Genomic DNA, 26,202 nt, shown 5'->3' with positions numbered 1-26,202 from the left:
CTGAAGGCAAGGTTGCCATATGTAAGAAAAAGTGAAATCTCATTCTTCTCATCTTTGTGGTCAGGACAAGGCACCTATCAAAGTCATCTTCTTTGAAGACCATTTGGCACATGCCGTGCCTGACACTAAGGCAGCTACATGACTTCCATTCTGGGAGGCAGTGTTCATGGTGCAGGAACAACATGCTTCAGAACAGTTCAGTTTTTCTGGGCTGAGGTGGTGTAGACATCTTTAGTAACAGATTCTTCTGTGGTCTGCTCAGGGGGCAGCATGTCTATATTCTCTTCTTTGCTTGGTCTTGTTTAAGTCTGATTTGTACACTTGTCAATTATCAGAAGAAAATTTCTTGCTAACTGAACCATATTATCCCCCCAATACTTACTTCTTAGCTTGAAGAAATAAATGGTCAAGACAGAGAGACCCAAGAAAACCACCAGGGTCACAATCACAGCCACCATCCAGGTATTCACCCGAGGGAAAAAGGGATCTGTAAAACAGGGTACCTAGGATTGTTTTGAGAAAAAAGGAACAGCAGAAGGCCCACAACACTGTTCACAAGGTATGGCATTTCTTTTAAAAATGACCCCAGCAGTGTAGTCATGGAATTTTTGGCAAAAGTACAGGAGAGGTTTGATTCAGTGCTCCTCTGGTACCATATATGCAGGGATAAGATGTCTTGCTCTGTAATAGCATTCAGTTATGTATTTGAATAGACTTACACCTTCAAAGAATTTCTCTTCAAGTTTGTAGAAATAGAAGAACCGGAAGCTTCATATTAAGAAAATTTTTGGAAAATCCAATGTTACTCCCAGATTGTTAAATAAAGCATAAGTCTAATTTTCCCAAATAGTGGAGTTAGAAAATATTCTTTATTGTTGTTCTCCTCCCTGAATTTTAATCAGTGAATCAGAACACAAAAGAACCTAAGGCCTAGTTGAAGAGAATGCATGGAAAAGGGGCAGAAATTTACAGCACTCTGTAAATTTCCAATTTGCCAAATCTCCGTATCTGAATTGAACCAGGAGACCAATATAAAGGTCCACGTTGGTTCAACACCTCTGAATTGATTTGGAAAAGATTCAGAGAAAGATTTGGAGATTCAGGCAATCCCTGCTTGCTGCCTCAGGGAGTTGGACCCAGTCTCTGTGCTGGTAAGTAGTCAGGGGCCTGAAGGAGGAGGGAGGGGACCATGAGGGGACTCCCACCAGGCCCCATCCCCTGCCTGCTCCTCCAGCCCCTCTGAACAACCCCCAACACCTGCCCACTCCCCCAGCCCTGTCAATGGCTGCCCCGCCCGGCCCCAGTGTCCTGGCTCTTTGGGAAAAAAAAGTCCCGCACTCATTGGCTGCTGCAGCAGCTGCTGGGGCCTCTGGGGGCTCATGGCAGATTCCCCGCCATGCAGTGCGGGGCAGTGGGGGGCAGCGGGGATTGCCACCTCCCCCACACCTGGTAGGAGCCAGTGAGTGCAGGGCTTTTTAAAAAAAAATAAGCTGGGACACTGGGGCCAGGCAGGGCAGCAATTGACAGGGCTGGGACAGCGGGCAGAGGATAGGGCCCGTTTGATTCAAAGATTCGGCCAATTAGGCAGTGGCCAAATATCCGAATCAGATTTGGCCGAATCAGTTTGGGACAGTGATTCGAATCACCCAAATCTGAATTCGAAGTGAATACTTGCCACTTCGCACAGGCCTAGTAGATACCTTATAATTTTGAGTGGATGTCTAGGATGTCAATATGAACTAGGCATGCTGTGAAGATGCCTATTGGACCAGGTCCCTCTTGAGACTGAAATGGACTTTAGCTTCTTCTCCAGCTCTAATATCAATCACGATGCATCTTAGTCAGGAGTTAGGTTTCTAGCTGATCACATTTCAATTCTGATCAGGCTTGAAAACCTTAGGGTACCTAGATACCCTGTAGTCAAAAAATGGAGGTCCCAATTGCATTTTTTTCTGTTGGAGCACTGCAGGGTGGCAGTGGTGCTGGGGAGGGAGCATAGACCCCAAACCTCACCATACCCCCCAGATACACCCCCCCCCCACACCCAGAGTGCTGCCACACGCACACACAGGTGCTGCACGGGGCTCCCAGCCTGAACCAGCCCAGCCTGGCCCCATGCCCAGCCACAGGGACACAGCCTAGCAACAGCTCCCTGCCAAGCAGTGCAACAGCAAGAGGGGGCTGTAGGCGGCTGCGTGCGGCAGGGGGAGTGGGAGGGGGCTGCCTCAGTGCCATGGAGAATGGGGGAGGGTGGAGGTCCTGGGAGGGAAAGGGATGTGGCTGGGGCATGTGTGCGTGTGTCTCTGTGTGAGTGCATGTGTGTGTGTCTGCACCTGAGTGCATGTGCGTGCATATGTGTGCATGCTTTTGTTTCTACAGAGCATCTGTGTGCATGTGCAGTGCATCTGTGTGTCTGTGTCTGCATCTGCATCTGCACCTGTGTGCACACATCTGTGCTGTGTGCACGTCTGTACATCTGTATGTATCTGTTTCTGTGTGTGAGCATTTCTGTGCATGCACGTGGGTGTACATGGATTTGTGCATGTGGGTATGCGCATGTCTGTGTGTGTGTGTGCATCTGGCAGGGCAGGGAGAGTGTTGTAACAGGTGCCCGCTTTGGGCTGATCTAAACGTGACCCGCACACCCTTTCCTGGACCAACTGCCCGCTTTCTCCCCTGCCATGCCTTGTTGTTAATTGATTAATTGATGTTAATTAGCGGGAGGCTGCCCTTTTTCTGCCCCGATGCCGGGGGGCGCTATCTGCGGCTCCGTTTCCTCCCCTACACCGCAGCCCATGCCTCGCCGATGGTACCACCGTTGTTGTCTGGGCCTTGTTGTAATCTGGTCCCCTCTTCCTCACTGGGCCCTCCATGGCCCTGCCTCACTCTGTGCCTTCACTGGTGCTCAGGCTTTCCACAGCCCTGTCTGGCACTACGCCCTCCCTGGGGCTTCTCAACACTGCCCTCCCTCTCTCTGGGGCTCCTCCAATGCTGCCCCCCTCTCTGGGGATTCTCCAATGCACCCCCTTTCTGGGCCGGGGTCTATGCACCCCGAATGCTGCACCCTCACTGGCGCTGGTCCCCACACTACTGTGAGTGCCCTTCTGAGGCCTCCTCCATCCCCATATAGCCTCTCCCAAGCCACCGGTAACAAATAGCAAAACAAAACACAAGCACCTGGGCTATAACGTTAAATCTAAGCCATCTGGCTCCAACCTCATCTCGCCACACCCGAGTTGCTTCAGCTGTCCCAAAATCTCAGGCCATACCTGCAGTATGGCCCCTTCTCTTTGGCTCCTTCCCCCTCGGCTGCCAGCAGGGAACTGCCTCCTGGCCTCTGGCCTGTGGTTTATATAGGAGCCAGGCCCTGCCCTTCCGGTCAGCTGACCAGGCAGGTGCGAGTCACTTGCGCCCTCTGGTTACACTAGCAATCGGCACCTGCGTAGTTACTTTGGCTCTACAAGTAGCAGGCACCTTAGTGCCCTGCTACAAGTGTATTTATTTCTGTGTGTCCATGTGCAGAGCATGGGTAAGGTGCGCGCCCATCTGCGTGTATGCGTGTGTGCATGTGTCTCTGTTCATGGCAGGGAAAGTGTGTTTGTGTCTGTGGGTCCATGTACAGAAAGTGTGTAAGCAGAGTGTGCGCCCATCTTCACGTGTGTCTACATGTGTCTGTGCGTGCGTGTGTCTGTGTCCATGTGCAGAGAGTGAGTGAGAGTAGAGTGCGTGCCTGCCTGTGTGCACACCTGTGTGTCTGTGCCAGTGTGTGTCTGTGTGCATGTACGTCTGGCCCTAGCAGGGAATAGTGGGGGTAGGTGGCAGGGAAGAGAAGCTGCATGTGCCCCGCCACCCCCAGCCAGGCAGGGTCCAGCCAGCCTCCCCCACCAGCACCAGGAGGGGAAGGGGCCCCTCCCACACCCCTGGAGCTCAGGACACTAGTACACAATAATCTTAATCTACCCCTGGAGAGTGGGAGAGGGCAGATTTGGACCCAGAGCCCATTATTCTCGAATGGCAATTTGCTAGTATTTTTCAATTAAAAATAGACACTAATAAAATACAGAGTTAAGGTTAAATTTTGATCAAATTCAAAATTCTGAATAAGATAGTATTTAAAGTATTTGCAGTGGATGAGCTTTGAATTGGAAAAGCAACTGTCTCTTTTTGGTGGAGTGTGGGGGAAGGGAGACATATTTGCTGTCTCACTGTGTTTTCTTCTACTGTATGGCTGTGTGTTCACTGTGAGATTCAAATAAAAACTGACCTGATATATAAATAGTTGATTCCTTCCCTTGGCTAAGATACTTGTCTCTTATCCAACAGGACAAGTTTGAGTTTGCATGTTCTTGTATAACAATAGCAGTTTCTGTTTCAAACAGGCCATTATTTTTTTGAGCTTTTGCTTCATCAGAAAGTGATGGTAAATGCTGCCCACTGGGATCTCTCCATACCACCTTGGGCTCTGGGAACCAGCCAGTTGATCTGCAAATGATGCGGATCCCTCCCTCTTGGTAATCCTCCACAGCGATGAGAGGAACAGAACCTAAGACTAAAGGACAAATAGGTGAATTTGGCTTACTTTGAAATATACAAAATCCTTCAGTTGTGTAAAACTTAAGGGATAGATTCAGAGCCCTAACATCTGTAAAAAATTACAGGACTACGGGCTAAAATCTATTTCCACATCATGCCCCTAAGTGGCACTCCTGTAGCAATTTAACTGCATGTTTTTGGTCCTTTCCTCCCACAACACAATGGAATCACCCTGCTAGAAGTAAAACAGAGGAGAATGGCTGAGCCTTGTAACCTAGTGAATATATGTGCTTATTTGATGTAAAAGAAATAGAAGAACATATTTATAAGTAGGTTTTTCAGTTAGGTTTTTGGATTTCAATATGGTAAAACTTGATTAACCAAAGGAACTTGCTGATAACTTTCTTTGGACAGATGAATTCAGGTGCTTGAATGTAAATAAGGTTTAAAGGATTTCCAGGCTAAAGTGCTAAGACTGTTAGGAATCTCTATGTAGAGTAACAGAGAGAATCGGTAGGAAGCGGCTGCAGATGTAAATGAATGAGAACCTTTCCAGAAGGACATGAGGAATAAACAGACTCTACAAGGATTTAAAAAAAAAAGATTGATCAGCAAACAAGGCTAGATCTTAAATGCCAAGAGTATAGCAATAATGTGAGAAGTGTAAAACTCAAGGTGAATTACACATCGGGAAAGACATGAAAATTAATAGCAAAGTATTCTTCATATATATAAATTAGAAGAGGACAGGGAAAAAGAGAGGACTGTGATGTAATGAAGATAGAAAAGGGCCTATATTATGTTTTCATCATGACCTTGCCACAAGTGTTAGGAGTTTGCTGATGAAAGCTCAGGACTGAAGTAATAGCAATGGCATAACATTAATCTGCACAAAATGTAATGATCATGTCAATGGCGATGCGTAGGGGGTCCACAGGGGTGCACATGCACCCCCTAAGAGTGCTGGTGCACCCCCTGGCAGCCAGTGTTCCCTGCCTACGCGATGGGGGTGGGGGGCAGGCAAGAGTGCTGATGCCCCCCCTTAAGAGCACCGGCCAGGGAGTGGGGGCATCAGGAGAAGCAATCCCCGTGGTCCCCCCACTGGCACTTCTGGGTTGGTGCGATTGGCCATGGGGGAACGCCCCCCTCCTGGTTAGCGCAATTGGCCATGGGGGGATTCCCGCTCCTGGTCAGTGACTGGCTGGGGGGAGGGGAGGACAAGTACCACCCCCGCCTGCCCGACTCAGTAGGCACCAGTCTCCCATGGGTCATGTTCTTGCAGATTCATTTAAAAATGTCTGGTATACACTGGCAGTGAAGAACATGGAAATGCTTGATAAGGAAGAGGACCTGAGTGTATTCCATAACGCAGGAGGAAAATGTCTACCCAGAGCAATACATGTGAAAAAGGCAAACAGAATTCTAGGATGTATCTGTCAAGGTATTTGCAGGAAAGAAAGAAAAGCATTAATGCCATTACACAGGTCCTTGGGTGCGCTCATGCAGAATACTGTGTATAATGCAGGTCACTGATGTTCGAGAAGGATGGATTGAAACGGGCAGGGAAGGGCTGCTAGAATTTTCAGGGAAAGAAAAGCATATCTTATGAGAACAGGTTAAGAGACTTGGACTTTAGTTCAGCAAATGAGGGCTGAAAATGGGATATAACTATGAGTACTAAATACAAGAAGAGGAAAAAATTAGAGGGGGAAAAGAGCAACTTGACCTAAAAGCAACTTTGGCCCCAAAACAAATGGGTGTAGGCTGACCATGGGTTAATATAGACTGGAAATTAGGAGAGGCCTCGTAACAGTTAGAGAACTTAACATGTGGAACAGCCTTCCACTTTGAGTAATTAGTGCAAAAACCTTATGTTCACATAAGCCAGAACTCAGAACCAGGTATCAGTTGAAATTTGGGTGTTCAGGTGAAGGGTTGAGGCAGTATGGTCATCAGAGCGGAAGGTAGGTCAGAGACAGGAGGTCCAAACAGAATAAAGACAGGGAGTGTAGTGAGCCTGGGATTAAGCAGGAGGAAAGAAGAAGGCGCAAGAGCAGAACTGCAGCAAGGCTGGAAGGAGGCAGAAGCAGGGCTGGAGTCAGGCAGGAGCAGGGCTGGAGCAAAGCAGAGGCACAAGGGGCACACACACACACACACACACACACACACACACACACACACACACACACACACACACGTCGTCATCTGGGACAAGTCCCAAAAGAAGTAGGAAGGGTTTTATTGCCCTCTTGTCAGGGGTCATGGTGCCTATACGTCCCCCCTGGTCACCTGACTCCCCATTAATGTTCCTATTGGAAGAACTAGGCTGGGCTTGGGCTAGTGTCTGACCAACTGTGTGCTGTCCTGGATGTCCTGGGGCCAAAATGTCCAAAGGCAGTATTGGCAGGTTTTATCCAGCATTGAAGCTGTGTACCTTTAGGCAGTTAGGGGAGGGGAAGTCATACATGGAGTCACAGCCTAGATATAAGCAATGACTCTGTGTACAGGAGTCAGTGCAGAAAGGGCCAAATGCTCAACCTCATCTGGCAGAAGTAAAAAGCCACTTATTTTTCCTTGTGACAATACTTTGCCACAGCTGGACCTATCCAAACAACCACTAGTGTGCAAATTGGCATTCTTTTTAATCGTTGCACTAGCACTTCATCACATAGACCAGAAAAGAGTATGGCACAACTGGAAAACCATGTTCATGAAGAAGTTATTTCTTTTCTAGGTAAGGAGCCCTTCTTTGTCCATAAGGAACTTTTTTTAGGAAAGGCAGTACACATTAAAATACATATATTAAAATATTTAATATTTTAATTATGTTTGATGAACTGAGGGTAATTGTTTGCTAAAATATAACCACACCTCATTGTAATCAAACAATTCACAGGCACACTCTTACAGTTATTATATTATGAAATTAAAAAAATTGGAAGATGCAAAGATAATATCCACACAAGCCACTGACCTGCTATGTTCAGAAGCAAGGCAGTTTCAGCATTAGCAGTCTCATCCTGAACAAAACAGTGGTATTGACCTTCATCAGCACGTTCGATATTGAAAATCTTCAAAGAAATGTTTCCATTCATGATGCCACTGTTCAGCAGCTCTGTCCTTCCCCTATATTCTGGTATCTGTTGTCCATTCTGATCTCTCCCATCAGGGTACAGATGCACAAAAGTGTCAAAGTAATTTCGGAACCACCTCACTTCCATGTTCTCCGCGCTCATTCTGGGGGACAGGTGACAGGGTAACACGATGTCCTGTCCCACAATAGCAGTGATTGGTTGAGCAGATCCAATTACAGTGAACTGGGCTGCAACATGTGTCAAAACAGAACTATTAGAAGCTCGGAGAGACAACGAGGATTTCCAAAATTATCACCCCGAGGCACAAACCCAGATTAGAAAACTGCAGCTTACACAAGCAACAAAATAAGCAACTGAAAGCACAATCTTGAAATAGAAAGTGTCAAGTAACCTTAGGGATACATGTACTTGACAACTCCACCCGTAAATTGTATAACACATTGGATCTGTAAAGGGGGTGGGATGTCCTAAGTATAGGCAACACACCAAGTTAACATTTTTCATGGAGCATTTTAGAACCATTCAAAATACCACATGTCATGACATTTCATTCCAGCTTGTGATGACAGTGAATGTGAATACATAGGAATTAAAAAAAAAACTGTTTTCATATCAAGCCTATCCTTCAGTTGTCTTTCTGAGAGGTCAACTGCATACAGATGGAATAAGGACTGAAACTGGAAGTTCACATACTATAAAGGCAACTGTTGGCTTTTGGGATGGATTTCTTGACTATCATACCCATTCTGTTCCCAGGGAGTACGAGAACATAGTGAACACCTTTGGGAGGATTAGGAAGTGTCGAAGTCTTCAGTGTTAAGAATTGGTTGTATGTACTCTCTATTCAGTATCATCTCAGTTAAAGTATAGTTTCCTGGGTGTGACTTGGAAGCTGACAAGAGAGCTAAGGATGTACAAAACGGATGCCAAAAAAAGAGAGTAATACCTAACTGTATTAATACATATGTTATCCAGTTATTATATGGTTCAAAGAAGAATGAATGTATACATAGGCATTTAGATTTTAGTACTCTAGGATTTACATCCTTTGTCGTTTGGCCTACCTGGCTAACTGGCAGTGAATAAAGGCTATAAGGTTTCCTTTACTCACTGCTGAATGAATCATCAGTGGGGCTGGAATAAGAGCCCCTGGAAGTTGTGACAACAACAACCACATGATCAGATAAAAAGAAAGAGAGATTCGACCAGTGCATGAGTGGAGGCATATTTCTCAAAAGAAAACAAAAAAGAAAAGAAAAAAGTATATATTGATAATCATTGAGTCTGAAACTTGTGACTATTTTTTGTTGTGTTTTGTCTAAAAGACTGGAGTTTTTACAATAATTCAAAAACTGAATAAAAACTTGTAAGCAGCAGAAATAGATATGCCTACCTGATTCCAATTTCCTAATGCAAAAACAAGTGCAGACAATGATCAAACCAGTGACAGAGGTGCTGGCCCTGGAGCTAAGACACAAGGAGGAAGTTACCTTCTTCTCCATTGTATCTTGAATCTGAAAGCACGAGTAGCAGAGAGAAAAAGATAAATGTGGTGAACACAACTTATTGATTTTCACAGTGGAGTGAGCCAGCACACTGATGATTATCACAACTGGGAACTGGAGTTAGATGACTGGAACCATCACATAGTACAAACTATAAGAAGGTGGGGGGAATAAATCAATGCTGGTTAAGCCCACGATATTAGAGCAAGTACTGAGACTGGGATCCCATTAATCAATGGTGACTCCCCTCTCCCTTTCCCTGAATTAGAAATCAGATCAAATAGAGACAGGGAGGCTGAGTTCAGGGTGTGATGAGTCTGCATTACATTCTGCACTAAATTAGATCTGTATGTAGATCTAGGGGTCTATTGCTGCATGCTGCTATGAAAATTTCCTTTGAGGAAGACAGTAACATAAGATTCCTCACCCAAAATCACTGATTACAGACAAAATTTACATGCAGTAATTTAAGACCATTACTTGCTCTGCTCGTGCAGACATAGAGAATAAAATCTATTGTCATCCTCTTTCTTACCAGTCTTTAGGTAGTTAAAGACTATTACCAATCCCCTTCAGCCTACTCTTCTCAAGGCTAAATAATCCCAGTTCTTCTGTCTTCCTTTTTTCTATCTTAAAATATCAGGTGACGGAGAATGCAACATATCTAATAGCAGGTTTTCCAGTTGTGGTTTACCATTACTGGTATATCTGCACTTCAGTTGTGAATGTCCGATTTAGTCTTCCACGCACTGGATTTTATTTTGCCTTTGTCTGTGACATCAAAGGACCTTCAATTACCAAAAAAAACCCCTTTCTTTTCACCAGTTTTTACCTTCTTCTGCAGTATCCGAATTGGCATAGCTCCTTATTTCCTTCATGGTAAGGTATTCTTTCCAGAGTGCATCATCCTTGTAGCTGCTATCTTAACCCTTTCCAACCCTCCCCGCCAACATTTTCTCAACTTTTCTCATGACAAAACCGTGATTTTCCTTTCTGTTCTCTACCTCATTGTTTTTGCCACAACAAATACATACATGGTGCTGAATATGCAGGGAGCGGAGCTTATCCAGGTTCAGATTTGGATCCCAGCCTATTTTTATTGACCTCAGTCTTACAAGTAAAGGGTGTAAAGGAAGTTCTTGTTTCAAATAGTTTTACAATGAGATGTTTACAGTGACAGAGATCTATCTATTTTGTTTGATTTTCCTCCATCATTTCTTACAGAAAAAAAAAACGGATAAAAATACGACAGAAATTAAAATATATATATTTTTTATTCGCGTGTGACTGATGATACTAAAATATATTCAACTGTTTCATGAAAAATGCACAAGAATTTCAAATGAATGAAGATCCATCATGTTTAATACCTGCCATTAAAAAATAACTCCTTTCTTTCTTTTTTTTCCCCCACCAAACTCAGACTTTCTCATACTATCCCCTACTCCTGCTAGCTGCCTGCCCACTGCTGTGTTGCCAGTTGCTTGTCAATGCAAGCTAGTGATCTGTCTGGAGACTCTGCTGTCTCTCTGTACTCAGCAGTACTTAAATACATGGTTAACCCCGCTGATTTCAGAATGAGTATACGGTTCATTTGTCTTTTTTGATTAGTTTTAGATTTTTTTTTTCTTTTGATACTTTCAAGGGGGAACAAAAAACAGACAATGCAGATGGCAGCTACTGCATTGGAGCAGGAAGAAATTATTGCTACATCTCTCCCTTTGAGATTAGAAGCAGGGCCATTGGTTTTTAATGAGGCACAATAACAAATGAATCAGTAATTCAATATTTCTATAAATATGATAAATATGATTTGAAGCATATTCTGAATCCAATTCACTCAAACTTCACCTACCTGATCAAAACTTCTGAGACGCTTTACAATCCTGAGCGCATGTCAGACCCTTCAAATGCCATCCACTGTCTTGTCAAGAAAGTTTTTTGAATAATAAACTATTTCAGTTGATTCTGGCTTCAAAGCATCTTATCGCAGTATTCCCAGCCTCATTAAAAACAACGCCCTTTCTGCTCTAGACTGATAAATGTGCTTTCCTCTTGCAGCATTTGTCAAGTTGGAAAGTTAAAGTTAAGTCATGGCAAATATGCAGTAATTTCAACTGCCATCATATGAGCCTTCTCTTAAAGGAAAGAGCCAAGTTCTTCATTTCTAAATGATAGTGAATCTCCAAAACAATAGACATTGCATTTGATGTCTTATAATGATCAAAATGACAGCTTCCAAGCGAGTAATCAGAGCCTGGGGGATTTAATCCTACAGGGCAGCATGTAGCTCTCTTCAAGGCACTGGTGAAGTTTGGGGTGGCCAACCCGTAACTTGCGCCACAAGCGGCAGCTTCCGTGTGGCATCCAGTAGATCAGAGGGGACGGGCAGCACAGCGGCAGATGGGACAGAGAGGAGGAAGCAGAGCAGCTGATCAGGCAGGGACCACAGGGTAGGTAGACGGTAGAAAGCACAGAGGCAAATTGAACATGAGAGTGCAGGGCAGGAGGCAGAGCAGATTGAGCAGGGGAAGGAGACTGAAGTGGCATTTGAGGAGAGTTCAGAGCTCATTTGAAGACTCTGGCAGAGGCACTATGCATACTGATGGCTGGGGGACTTGGGTGAGGGAGGCGTTAGGGGGCCCCACTGCAGATCGATAGCCATGGTGAAGGGGGTGGAGAGGATGCTGCTGTGGAGGCAAAGTCAACTGTAGCTTGTTGTTTATCCAGGTCTCAGTGCAGTACAGGTCTGGCTGGCTTTTTGCTGCCCAGTCCAGGCCCAGTGAAATAAGCCTGGGTCTCCTTTTGTCCCTTTTGCATTTCATGCCCCAACTAAGTGGTGTGGTTGGGTGCTAGCTGTAGTTCAGGCCCTGGTGCAGGACAGCCCAGGGTCCCCATTTTATAGTTTTACAGCTGTTGTGTCTCAGCATAGCTGTGCCGCTGAGCCCGGCTGTACGTTTGCTGTACGTTTGGGCCTGGCTTGAGCCCTGGAACATTTTGAGCCTGGCTTGGGCTGGGCATGTTTTGGGCCTAGTCCATGCTGTTGCTTTTGTAGCAATTTGTCCTGACCAAGCAGCATGGTTGGTGCTAGTTGCAGTTCAGGCTCTCTTGCTGTTCGGCTGGTTTTTCTTTGTGTTCTCTTGCAGTTTCCTCCCCCAGCAGAGCTAGGCATAGGACTAGAAATTTTGGGGTGTGATATGCTGATAAAAGCTGCAGTTAGCCCCTCAAAGTCATCATGTGGAAGTGAAAATCAGTACTACATCTTCGCAGGGAGCAGTGGGGGGTCCCTTGCAATGCAGAAGGACCTACATTTCCAATGTAGTCTTTCTGTAGTTTCTTATTACCCTGTGAATTTCATTTTTCTCTCTTCCAGCCGCAGGTTATAATTAGAAAAACCTTTATATCTCTGTCTTTTTTATTTAATCCTAATCCTAATTTGTCACCATTTATAGATCCTGAATATTTAGTGGGCGATTTTTGAAGAGGCACTTAAGGACCTGAAGGACTTAAAGGCATACACAGCATCCTGTTTGGTCTGTCTCATATGTGTGATGGGCTGGCTGGCAGTGACCTAGCCCAGGGGTTTTGAAAGGGCAAAAGATGATTGGAGGACTTGGGATTCCCTTTCCTCACCAATCATGCCCCAGAGACGCACCCTCCGTGTCCCCTGATTGGCCCCTTGGGTCACCTGGAGGGGGATAAAAGGGGCAGCACGGCTGACTCAGGAGAGACCAGCAAGGGACCACGAGGAAGGGGCTTCAAAGAGCTGGCAAGAGCTGAGCCAGCGGGGCGGAAGCAGTTGCCCCAGAAGAGCCTGAAGGAGCAGGACCTGCAGGCAGCAGTGGGCCCCTCAGCAGTGCGGTGTGTGGCCGGCAGGAGAGGTGTCCTGCTGGGCTCCAGGATCCCCTGCGAGAGGCTGTGGCCAGCAGGAGGATCTGAGCAGTGACCTGAGGGGTCCCAGCTCTGCTTCCAGCTCCTCCGATCAGAGACCAGGCAGCTCCACGTGAGGCCAGGGCTCCAGGAAGGTCAAGACCCCTAGCAGCTTGCAGTAGTACTGTCACTGGTGGCTGTGTAGCAGTGTTACAGCCAACCATGTGGGAGATTCAGGTCCCAGCTTTGCTGACTTGGGGCAAGTGAGCTAGCAAGGAAAAATCCTTCTTGCAGTGCAAAGGGGTCATTGTCCTTTCTCCCTTTCCAGGTACCTAGGCCCTATATTTCTTTGACATTTTGTATTTTATGCCTTTTTATATTTCCCCAACCAGTATTGTTTGCTCTGCTGTTTGTGTTTTATATTTTGTTAACCCCATCTTTTGTCAATGATTGTAAGTGTCTAACCTTTGTTGAACCCTGCCCCTTGGGGCATTGTAGTGTCCACTATACCCCCTGATTAAGCCTGTTATGTTCCCAATATTGTTCCCCCGTTAAAAGGTATATGGTTAAGTCCCCAGTGGTGGTCTGGCTCTGCTCTATATGGGGAGGAGAGTCCCTGCACCTCCCACAGCGCTTGTGCACCTGCTTTGATCCCTTCAACTGGAGAGGGGGTACCTTTTGGAGTACCGCCTGGGTTACATATGAAACATGGTTCTTGCTTTTCTCACTCGATTCAGAGGCAGTGAGGGAGATGTGAACACGAGCTACTAGAGGTTGCTGCTGGACTAAGAACGAAATGGTCTTAACCTGTGTTAATTGTGGGGATGCTGCGCTGCCAGTGTAGCCAGACTGGCAGACTGGGATGGGGGGGCTCAGAAACCCAGCGGGAGGCAGTGCCCAGGCACGCTGAGGTGGGGCAGGAAGAGGAGCTGGAACCCCTCTTGCGCCATGGCTGAGGCTGAGATGAAATCTTGTCCCATCTCACAATGGCCTGTAAAGAGCAGGGAGTGGCTGAGCTTTGCCCTGAACACTGACTTCCTGCCACACTCAGCAAAGCAGAGAAAGATGTTCTTCCTCAAGGTGATACTTTTACCTTCCTCCACAGCTGGCACAGTTCTGCCCAGCCCTGAAATGAATCACAGAATCAAACCTAAAAGTTCATTCAAAGAAATATATTGAGAGTGTTTAGTGCTGTGAAAAATATTATGATTGTGATTAAATAAATTCTAAGACTTCGGCCTGAATAAATAAATCCTCAAGAAATTGCTGGACATCCTGTGAGCATTTGTGTGTCAGAGGCCATACATTTCACAGAAGTCTTGGTACTTACCAGAACTTCTATTGCCCATATAGTTCTTGATAATAACTTTTCCTTTCCCTCTTATGAAATTTTATGGTAAAATAATCAGTGAAGATTGGTGTCTGCTGCTATAGTACCAATTGTCAATATCTCCATGTATTATATGGTAGTAAGACCAGGCCATGAACATGATTTTGAACAAGGATTCAAGAAATGTGCTTCTTTTTGGATCCATGGTATATCTTACTCATAACCCTATGCACCAGCTGGGACATAGGGCGTGGTATAGCCATATTCATAGCCAGATCTAGGATTTGGAAAAGTAGGTGTAGGTGGTGTGGTGCATCATTGCATAGAGCATGACACATATTTTGATCTATTTAAAGGGAAACTAGGTATTTTACTAAAACTTTAGGGGCCTAGAGCTATATTAGTTATTTTTCATAGACATTTGTTTTTTCATAGACATTTGGGCTGGAAGGGACCCCAGAGGATCATCAAGTCCAGCCCCCTGCCCCAGGGGCAGGAATTCAGCAGGGATCATAAGATCCCAGAACATAAACATCCAAATGTGTCTTGAAGGCGTTCGAAGTGGGTGCTTGAACCGCCTCTGGCTGCAGTCTATTCCAAACCTTGGGGGCTCGGGCAGTGAAGAAGTTCTTTCTTATGTCCAGCCTGAATCGGTCGCGATGGAGTTTGTGACCGTAGACTTCCTGCATCAGATAGAGGTCATCCACACGAGAGAAAGCTTTGCAACCACTCGGATTTGGCTGAGCGCTCCTCCCACGAGATGTCTGGGTAGTTAAAGTCTCCCACGACAACCATACACTGGGAGCGTGTGGCTTCAAACTATTCCCTGGTGAACTCCTGGTCAAGGTCTTGACCCTGGGTAGGGGGTCTGTAGCAGACCCCCACCATAGTATCCTCTGTGCCATGTTCCCCATGGATTTTAACCCAGAGGGTCTCAAGTCATCCACCCTGGTCATCAACATCAGCTTGCAGGGACGTGTAGCTTTCCTTGACATAGAGAGCTATGCCCCCGCCCCTTTGTCCACTTGATCCCTCCTGTACAGGGTATAGACATCTATACGCGTGGTCCCGTCACAGGTGGAGTCCCTCCAGGTCTCCGTTATCTCAGTGACATCATAGTTATTTGCATTTAGCAGGAAAACAAGTTCCTCCTGTTTATTCCCCAGGCTCCTGGCATTTGTGTATAGACATGCAAGTGTCCCCTTGGGAGCCCTTGCTCTGCCTACATTTTGTTCCAGGGCTGGGGTGGGATTCCTTATGTGCCTTGGCCTGCTGGCTTTGCAAGGGCCGCTCACTGGGCCAGCAGTAGCAGTAGTCCCCCCATTCAATTTAAGATCAAAGCAGAAACAAATATAACTTTATTGGAATGTGCACTAATTTGCTAGATTATATATTGATTTTAAAAGACGTGAAACTAGGCAAAAGTGGTCCAAATAGTCAAAAGATATTGTTTCATTCATCCTGTAATCATTATATTTAAACGTACATTTCTTATTCACATTTTTTTGTATTCTTGAGCATCTTCACTGTGCCTCCACTAGTTTACTGTCAGTCATTTCTACACATGAAATATTATCACACCTAGCAAGCTAGAGCAAAAAGCAGTCTACAAGACTATGAAATAGAAGAAAGAAAGTACCAGGAGTTGTTGACAGACAGCAAAATGGCAGAAGAGATGCTAGTTTGAATAGTGAAACAACAACACTATTAACACAGAGAGAGCGTCTGTATGGACTGAAGAGACATTAGCAGGAACCAGGTAGATAATGATGAGCCTTGAAGTCAACCAACCCCCTCAGTGATGCCTGGATAGAAATGCCACTGCTGTTCTCAGGCAGTTGGCTTTGAATTTTGGGCAGAGCAGGAATAAAAGACGCAGACGCTGGAGCCGGAGCTATGGTTCTGGTAGTACCACGCACCGACAGGGACTGCTAAGTTGACAAAACGGGCAGGAGGCGCAAGGGCTCCTATCAAAGCACAATGGAAAGGCACCCCTACAAGTCCCTGTAAGGGAAGGGGGAAACACAGCATGGGCAGGGCCTTTGCTAGTGGCTCTCTCAGGTTGGGTTTGCTGGCTGTGCAAAGCAGCTCTGCAGAGTTGGGGCACCTTGCTGCTGGCCGGGATTCAGGTCCCCTTAGAAGCCTACACTGGGCCTCCCACCTGGGACAGCAGGTAGACTGGGACTGTGTCTGCCCCCGGTGCCCAGCACAGCTTTCCATGATCCACCCACTTCTGTCCCAGGCAAGCGCCTGACCTCCACGCCAGACACTGTGGGTGGAAGAGGAGAAACAACCCATCCATGAACCAGTCCCCTTCCCAGCCTTTTGCCTACTTTCCTTTCCTTGGTTTTCTAGTCTATTAGGCCCACATACACTGTTGCTCTTAGAAGTCTTTCAGCTCCCAGTGGAGGGAGGGAAAATGTTATGTTCCCAAAACTACAACTTTGGCTCCACAAGTTTTTGAGTTTTTTCATCTTAGCAAAAAATCAAGCCTGCCCAAAACTACAGTCAATACAACAGTCTGACTGCATAAGAAAAAGGGTCAGGTAACCTTGGAAAGAGAGAGTTTTAGTCATTGATTCATTATGCACTTCCATTGCCTGGACAGGTGACATCTCTTCCTCACCATGCAACCGAGGAAAAAAAAATAGGGACGAGTACTCTTCACAGAATCTAATATAATGAAAGGCTTAGTTTGTGTGTCTGTCTGTGTACCTGTCTGTCCATAATGCTTTTGCCCAACTGCACAAGCACCGATCGGTTGTGTGAGCCGGGAGGGCAGAACCGGGTGAGCTGAGTTAAAACAAAGCAGGAGGCTCTGCTGGCACCGCCTCCTCCTGAAGCCCCTGGTGGGTGGCTCCCTCCACCCCTCCTCCAAAGAGATGACAAAAAAAATTGACACGAGCACTTTACAAGTGGCAAGACAAGCTGAGGAAAGGTGGGAGCCCCTCCATTAGCTCTGGAGGTGGGGCAGAGGCTGCTGAGAAAGGCACAGTGGCAAAAAAAAACCCTTAAAAAAAAAAAGATTTCCAGGCAAAAGTGCTAAGACTGTTAGGAATCTCTGTGTGAAGCTACAGAGAGAATCTGTCGGGATGGCTCTAGATGTAAATGGGTGAGAACCTTTACCGGACAGGAGGAATACACAGAGACTCTACAAAGAAGTTTTACAAAGGACTGATCAGCAAAGAAGGCTCTGTCTCAGAAGTCAAGAGTATAGGGATAAGGTGAGAAATGGGAAACTCAGTGTGAATTAGACATGGCAAAGGACATGAAAATAAATGGCAAAGTATTCTTCAGATATATAAATTAGAAGAGGACAAGGAAAGAGGGGGATGTGATATAATGAAGACAGAAAAGGGCATATTTCATATTTTCATCATAACTTTGCCATTAGAGTTAGGAGTTTGCTGATGAAAGTATCTGATGAGAAGTTGTCAAAACTGAAAAGAACCAGGATATTATACAGAAAAAGGTGGAACATGAGGACTGAAGTAATAGCAATGGCATAACATTAATCTGCACAAAATGTAAGGGTCATGTTCTTGGAGATGCATTAAAAAAAAAGTCCAGTATACACTGGCTATGAACAACATGGAAATGCTTGATAAGGTAGAGGACTTGCGTGTATATTGGTAATATAGGGTATGTAAGAATATTCAGAGGGATAAGGATGTGAAAAAGGAAAACAGAGTTTTAGGATGTATTTGTCAAGGTGTTTTCAGGACAGGAAGGGAAGCATTATTGCCATTACACGTATTTGTGGGTGAACTCATATAGAATACCGTGTATTAGGCCTGTGCAAAGCAGCTAGTATTCACTTCGGATTCGGATTTGGCCAATTCAGGGGACAGTGATTCAATTCGGTGATTTGAATTACTGTCCTGAATCGATTCAGCCGACTCTCTGAATCATGCAGGCCCACCCCCTGCCCTCTCTCCCAGCCTGGCAATGGCTGCCCACCTGGCCCAACTCCCAGCACTTAAAAAAAACAACCCCGACTCACCATGTGCTGCTGGGCGGAGGGGAAGGGGGTGGTGATCCATGCTGCACCACACTGCCTCACGCTGAGTGGGGGGCTGTGCATGAGCCCCCCTCCACCAGCCCCCCCCCCATGGCTTCCCTGCCCACCCCAGCTCTGGCCCTTAAGGAAAAAAAAAAACCAACCCCCAGTCTCACCATTTTCTGCCTGGTGGGAAGAGATCCCCGTTGCTCCCCGCTGCCCTGCACCACATGGGGGGCTCTTCCATGAGCCCTCTGAAGCCCCCACTGCAGGAGCTGGTGAGTTCAGGGGGGGGTTCAGGTTTTTTTTTCCTTAAAGGGCAGGAGCTGGGGCAGGCAGGGGTCAGAGGGCTCATGGCAGAGCCCCCCACACAATGTGAAGCAGTGGGGGGCAGCAGGGTGAGTGGGGCTTTTTGTTTGTTTTTTTAAGCACTGGGAGCCAAGGGTGGCAGGGCAGCCATGGGGTGGCTGGGGGAGTGGACAGGGGCAAGGGGAGGTAGGGAAGCAGGCAGGGGTTGGGGCCTGGCAGGGATCCCCCCCATGCTCCCCTCCCCACTCAGCCAGCCCCCCCTCCCCCACCCCCTACTTACCAGCTCCAGGTCCCTGCTGCAGCGGGTTGGGACTGCTCGAATCATCCAAGCTCTCCGAATCTTTTCCAAACATTCAGAGAGTTTCGAATCGATTCAGATCTTTTTATTGGTCCTGAGCCAGTTCAGATTTGGAGATTCAGCCACCAAATTGGTCCGAATCTCCTCCGGATCGAATCAGCACGCGAAGCTTTGCATAGCCCTACTGTGTATAATTTGGTCACTCGTGTTCGAGAAGAATGGATTGAAACTGGCAGGCACACAGAAAAGCGCTGCAAAAATGGTCAGGGAATGAGGATCATATGAGAACAGTTGAAAAGACTTGGACGTGTTGAATTTAGCAAAATGAGGACTTAAAAAGAAATATGTCTGTGACTGTTAAATACAAGAAGCAGCAAAATTTAGAGGGAAAAAAGCAATTTAAGCTAAAAACAACCTTGGCCCAAAAAGAAAATGGGTGTTGGCTAGCCATCGGTTAATATAGACTGGAAATGAAGAGAGACCTCCTAACAGAGAACTTAATGTGGAACAGCCTCCCACTTGAAGTAATTAGTGTAAAACCCTTAATATCTCATAAAATAGAGCTCAAACAGGCCATAGAAGGGATTATATGACTGGATACCTGCCATAGCACTGCACAGGACAGTGATCCAGGAAATCCCTTCTAGTCCTATGTTCCTGGGTAAACTGCTTGGATCCCATATCATCACTGGCAGTCTCTTGCTATGAGGGTGACTCTTCCAGTAACTAGGAAGGTCATTGGTGAGTGTTTAGATGACCAGTGAGGCTAATCCAATATCCACATGTTGAACCACAGACAGTGCAAATAGTTCTGGGAGAAAGGAATACATGCTGATGATGTTGGGTCCCAGCTCTTTCCCTTTTTGTCAGTATGAACCAGGCTGTAGGAGGTCATTCAGCCAATGGTTGTAGGCAGGCTGAGGTCACACCAGTTATAAACTGAAGTTTGGGTCTTCAGGAGAAGGATGAAGGCAGTGTCACAGCAATGGAGAAAGGTAGATCAGAAACGAGGGGTGCAAACAGCATGAGGACAAGGAGTGTGGTGAGGCTGGGATCAGGCTGGAGCAAACAGGAAGAAGGCAGGAGCTGGACTGGAGCAGGGCTGGAGTAAAAGAGAGGTCCAAGGGGCACACATACAAGTCATGATGTGGGACAAGTCCCAAAAAGAGGATGGAGGGGTTTTCTTGCTCTCTTTCCAGGGGTTTATGGTGCTTATAGGCTCCCCCTGATCACCTGACACCTTGTTACTATCCTCATTGGAGGAACCAGGCTGGGCTAGGGCTAGTCATGTCTGAGCAGCTGTGTGGTGGCAGTGAGACAGACCCAGGCTCTGTCTGCTGGCCTGCATGCCTTCGGGTCAAAATGTCCAAAGACAGCACTGACAGGTTTTATCCAGGGTTGAAGATGTATACCTTTAAGCAAAGTTAGGGGAGGGGAAGTCATACATGGAGTCACAGCCTACCTCTAAACAAGGACTCCATGTACAGATGTCTGAGGAGAAAGGGACAAAGGCAGAAGTCAAAACACCCTGATTTTTCCTTGTAGCATTATCCTGCCAGAAGTGGACCTATCCAAACATCCACTAGTGTGCAAATTGGTAATGTCTATTATATTTGCAATAGCACTGTAATCGCATAGCCCAGAAGAGAGTCTGGGACCACTAGAAAACTATGTTTATTAAGAAGTCCTTTCCATTCTAGCTAAGGAATCCTTCTTTGTCCATCAGGAACTATTTGTTAGGCAAGAAACAAAATATTAAAATATATGTATTACAAGGTTGAACATTTTAATTATGAATTCTGAACTATGAATGTAATTGTTTGCTAAAATATACATGACACATTGCATCACAATTAAGCAAGCCACAGGCACGCTCTCACAGCTGTTATATTATGAAGCTAAAAAATGTGAAGCCCATGCAAAGATACTACCTACATGAGCCACTGACCTACTACACGCAGATTAGGGCTGTGTGAAATGGAAGCATTTCATTTCAACCGGCGTTTCAACATTTTGACAGAAAAGTGTTTCGTTTTGACTTCTGTTTTGAGTTGAAACGTCTGTTCTCGTTCCATCGAAACATTTTGCCGTTGTGACCCTGTTTCATTGTTTCGCCCATAGGATATAATGGGGAAGGATGAAACAGGCTATAACTTTGTCATTTCTGGTCAGAGTTAGGTGAAACTTCCAGAAATCGTATCCCCTTCTGATGGCATGATGTATTCCAAGCTTCAAGAAGATAGATACAGAGGTTCAGGAGGAACTGCACCCCAAATTCTTGAAAGCAAAACTCATGTCATGTGTAGGTATTAAGCCACAGTGGGGTCAAAACTGCAGGGGTGGTAGTCACTGGTGAGGCCACAAAGCCTGCCAAGTTTCGAGGAGATAGGTGCAAGGGTTTGGGAGGAACTGTACCCCAAGCAGCTGACAGGCAAAACTCGTGACATAGATGGCCCTGTGTGTTAAGACGCAGTGGGCTGAAAACTGCAGGAGTGGTAGCCCCTGCTGAGGCCACAAAGACTCATTTCAGGCTCAACATGAGGAAAAACTACTTCAGAACTAGGGTGTCCACTAGGACTCCAAGATCCCTTTCCGCTTCTGTGCCACCCAGCAGGTCATTCCCTAGGCAGGAGGTGTGCTGGACATTTTTCCTCCCTAGGTGCAGCACTTTGCATTTCTCCCTGTTGAATTGCATTCTGTTGTTTTCTGCCCATATGTCCAACCTGTCTAGGTCTGCTTGCAGCTGTTCCCTGCCATCCGGCGTGTCCACTTCTCCCCACAGTTTTGTGTCATCTGCAAACTTGGACAGAGTACACTTCACTCCCTTGTCCAATTGTTTCTGCCCATTTAGCAGGGGTCCTATTCCTCCCTGGGCCTTCCTTTTACTCCCTACTCCTTTCACTCCCAGGGCCTTGCCCCTTGTGTGCAGGGTTAGGGCAGAGACCCTTCCCCCGGGGCCATGGACAAAGCTGGGGCCGAGCTCTGTGCGTGTGCTGATCTCTGCTGCGGGGCACATCTCAGCTCTGCCCCAGGACATTACCTCCCCGTTCAAGGCCTGGAGCCTCCTTGGACCTGTGGAAGAGAAAGGCCCATGGAAATAAGATGCTGAAAGGACAATGCAACAAATAACCACGCCAAGGACCGGAAGGACCTGGTGACAATGAGCACCATGGCAGGAACCGGAGCGGCAATAGCGACCGGCCCCACCTCGCCCGAGGCTGGAGCCCACCTGGCAGCTCGGACCATCTTGGATAGTGGCAGTGGCAGGTGGGTCTCCACTTCTACCACCTCTTCCCAGGATGCCAGGGTCACCCAGTGCGATGTTGCAGCCAGTAAAACAAACCAAATTCTGGCTTGCATTCATAGATGCTTCTCAAGTAAATCTCCCCTCCAACTGCCCCTCAGGTTTGATCCCTGGATGGGCCACAGAGCTGGGTCCTTTTGCGTCCTACTCTCTAGTCCTCCTTTTTCTCCTGGGCAACAAGCACCTCCCCTCCAGCTCCGCTCCTTGGGAGGGAATGAGGCCCGAGCTGACTTCCTGCCTGGCTCCGCTCTGGGAAGTGCTGTGGTGCAAAGCCAAGGTCCGTGATCCTGCCCCCCTACCCCACAGGCAGCAGGAGTTTTAGCAGCCCTGTCCCAGACAAAGGGAAGGAAAGGGGGGAGAATAGTTTGTGGGACAGGTCTCTGTTGCCTGGTCCAAGCACCTAATGCCAGGAGGCATTTCCTTGGGGTGGGATCCACCACTTTTGAGGCTGCCGGGTCCTTCAGCCCTTCTCTGCTCCCTTGCCCCGCACAGCGCTGCAAAGACCTGCTCATGTTTGCAGCCCCGCGCTGCACCGCTCTTGCACAGTGGAGACAGGCTGAGCCGCGCCCTCCACCCCACTGCTTCCAGCCCATCCTTCCCCTCCGTTCAGGCCCCGCAGCCCTCTTTAATACAGCTTGCAACGTGGCACTGGGATTCCCTCTGCTCTGCTCCCTGCCCCCTCATCCCTTCTCTGCCCAGAGCGGACACGCAGCTCGGACTAAAGAAGGGCTTTGCCAGGTCAGCGTTCCCTTTCCCAAGGAAAGGAGTAGTCAGATTCTCCCTCCTGTGCAAGGCTGGTTGGAAACCAATGAACTCAGCATGTACTCTTCCTCACCCACAGCCTAAAGCCCTCTCTCAGGTCAAGAGATGCAGTATAATCCAGGACTGTTCATAGAGCCTTTAGGAATCTTCCCAGAAGTATTTGCATCACCCCCACTTTCATTTGTACTTCCCAGTGACGTCTCCCTAAGGTGAATCCCTCAGGACCAGCCCCCACAGCTCAACTTCTGCTGTGCTTCTCTCCAGCTCACACTGTCCCAGTCCTCCAGCAGGACAAGTTCTGTCCAAGCTGAATCAAACACATGGTCAAGTCTCTACATGAGAAGAATGTGAATAAGAGGGTCAGGGGACAGTTCAGGCCTGGGGGAAGCAGGGGCCATTCCTCTCCACCAACCCCGCAGCAGCCCTGTTTTACCTGGGACATTTCCCGTTCTCTTGCCTCCTGCGGCCCAACCCTCTGCTGGAGCTAGGCAGGGACATCACTGCAGTCTCATCTTCCCAGGCAGGAGGGTTCCTTTTCCAGACATTTTTTAATCCAGCTTTGCCTTTTATAACAAGGGACAAGCAAGCAAATGCTCACTTAGTGTCTTATAATAAATTAGCTCCACCATTTCGCCAAACTTTTTAATGACAGAGCAATGGTATCACCAAGTTAAAGTCACAGTTGACACCAAGTCATTACCTCAAATATTCAAATCACAAATTAATACTGCAGGCCAGGGCTCTCAAATATAGCACCGACCAGGTGGTTCTAAACGGAGGAGCCTTGTCATCTGGCCCAGGAATATGACACTGAGGAACCTGGTGGCAGAATTAGTTGCCACCACTGTGACAGCCACAACTATTTATGATGCTGCCATCAAAGTCCACCCCGTGGGCCAAATCCATCCTTCCATCCTTGGTAAAGTCTTTGAAAAAATTATCAAGGCTCACATTTGTGAGAGCCCGGCAGGGCAAATTATGCTGAGGGGAAACCAGCACGGGTTTGTGGCAGACAGATCGTGCCTGACCAACCTAGTCTCTTTCTATGACCAGGTTACAAAACGCCTGGACACAGGAGGAGGGGTGGATGTCGTATACTTAGACTTCAGGAAGGCCTTCGATACGGTATCCCACCCCACACTGGTGAACAAGTTAAGAGGCTGTGATGTGGATGATTGCACAGTCTGGTGGGTGGCGAATTGGCTAGAGGGTTGCACCCAAAGAGTCGTGGTAGATGGGTCGGTCTCGACCTGGAAAGGTGTGGGCAGTGGGGTCCCACAGGGCTCGGTCCTTGGACTGATACTCTTTAATGTCTTCATCAGTGACTTGGACGAGGGAGTCAAATGTACTCTGTCCAAGTTTGCAGATGACACAAAGCTATGGGGAGAAGTGGACACGCCGGAGGGCAGGGAACAGCTGCAGGCAGACCTGGATAGGTTGGACAAGTGGGCAGAAAACAACAGGATGCAGTTCAACAAGGAGAAATGCAAAGTGCTGCACCTAGGGAGGAAAAATGTCCAGCACACCTACAGCCTAGGGAATGACCTGCTGGGTGGCACAGAGGTGGAAAGGGATCTCGGAGTCCTAGTGGACTCCAAGATGAACATGAGCCGGCAGTGTGACGAAGCCATCAAAAAAGCCAATGGCACTTTATCGTGCATCAGCAGATGCATGACGAATAGGTCCAGGGAGGTGATACTTCCCCTCTATAGGGCGCTGGTCAGACCGCAGTTGGAGTACTGCGTGCAATTCTGGGCACCGCACTTCAAGAAGGATGCGGATAACCTGGAGAGGGTACAGCGAAGGGCAACTCGTATGGTCAAGGGCCTGCAGACCAAGCCCTACGAGGAGAGACTAGAGAAACTGGACCTTTTCAGCATCCGCAAGAGAAGGTTGAGAGGCGACCTTGTGGCTGCCTATAAGTTCATCATGGGGGCACAGAAGGGAATTGGTGAGTATTTATTCACCAAGGCGCCCCCGGGGCTTACAAGAAACAATGGCCACAAGCTAGCAGAGAGCAGATTTAGACTGGACATTAGGAAGAACTTCTTCACAGTTCGAGTGGCCAAGGTCTGGAACGGGCTCCCAAGGGAGGTGGTGCTCTCCCCTACCCTGAGGGTCTTCAAGAGGAGGTTAGATGAGTATCTAGCTGGGGTCATCTAAACCCAGCACTCTTTTCTGCTTATGCAGGGGGTCGGACTTGATGATCTATTGAGGTCCCTTCCGACCCTAACATCTATGAATCTATGAAATGTCATAGTGCCTGCACAATGGCCGCAAAGGGGCCAGATGATTTTGAACTCTGCTGTAGGCAGCTAAATAAGGAAATTTCATCCAAGCCTAGCTGCCCATTGGACTAATGCAGGTAAGGCACAAAGGAGTGATGTGGCTGGCATCACATGTGGCTGCCTCTGTGTTGCACAAATGACCAGTTGCCTCAAGTGATGAGCAAGACCTGATGAGGGAGATATGTCAAGATGCCATGTTTATTGATTATAAGATTCAAAAGAGCTCTAACACACACACACTCACACTCACAGTCACAATCACTCTGCAGATGTTATAGGACCAAAGTCCACTGCTCAATGCTACACTCAGGTGGCCAACCTAGTGAGCATGAGAAGTTAGGACCAGGGCATACAGACACATCTATGTTCCAGTGAAGTTGCAGAGTGTGTCCCGACTTTTGTTTCGAGTCAAAGCGGCTGTTCTGTGTCGTTTCGTCAAAAGAGTTTCCCATTTCGTGCCTGTTTCGACGTTCCGCCCATAGGCTATAATGGGGAAGTACAAAACAGGCTATAACTTTGTCATTTCTAACTTGATTTTGATGAAACATACTGCAATGGTAGCCCATTCTGAGCACGACACCTGCCAACATTCAAGGAGATAGGTGCAAGGGGTTAGGATAAACTGCACCCCAAAATCTTGAGAGCAAAACTCCTGTCATTTGTATGTGTGAAGCCACAGCGGGGTTAAAACTGCAGGCTTGCTAGCCCTGGTGAGGCAACGAAGCCTGCCACGTTCCAACGAGATAGGTGCAGGGGCACTCTGGGCTCTGGGGCCCTGCACCTCTGGCTGTTGGCAGGCAAAACTCGTGACACTGATGAGCGACACTGAGTGTGTGTTCAGGTGTGCTCTTCCTGGCACTGGGGCCTCTTCACAACATGGCAGTGTGCCCCAGTGAGGCCACAGTGAG

The 26,202-nt window shown here is 47.3% G+C and overlaps 1 protein-coding gene across 5 annotated transcripts in view; it reads right to left on the bottom strand.

Annotated features, from left to right (window-relative positions):
* LOC102576097 (butyrophilin subfamily 1 member A1-like) overlaps positions 1–26,202 on the bottom strand; it is a 75,157-nt gene that overhangs the window by 10,413 nt on the left and 38,542 nt on the right. For 2 of the 5 annotated variants that reach the window (XM_059715061.1, XM_059715063.1), the window contains exons 2-5: positions 9,022–9,142; positions 7,508–7,855; positions 4,265–4,549; positions 383–487 (exon numbers count right to left, since the gene is read on the bottom strand). In XM_059715061.1, the coding sequence (XP_059571044.1) occupies positions 383–487; positions 4,265–4,549; positions 7,508–7,855; positions 9,022–9,130 (847 nt within the window). In that variant the 5' untranslated portion in view covers positions 9,131–9,142. Of the gene's footprint in view, positions 1–382; positions 488–4,264; positions 4,550–7,507; positions 7,856–9,021; positions 9,143–10,988; positions 11,202–26,202 lie in introns of those variants that run through there. The other 3 variants (XM_059715064.1, XM_059715065.1, XM_059715062.1) reach the window with 2 other exon arrangements.

The sequence above is a fragment of the Alligator mississippiensis genome, chromosome 11 (genome assembly GCF_030867095.1).
Source record: "Alligator mississippiensis isolate rAllMis1 chromosome 11, rAllMis1, whole genome shotgun sequence".
In the NCBI taxonomy this organism is placed as follows: Eukaryota; Metazoa; Chordata; order Crocodylia; family Alligatoridae; genus Alligator; species Alligator mississippiensis.
Note: the sequence above shows the minus strand (reverse complement) of the source record. Positions and strands in the feature narration are given on the sequence as shown.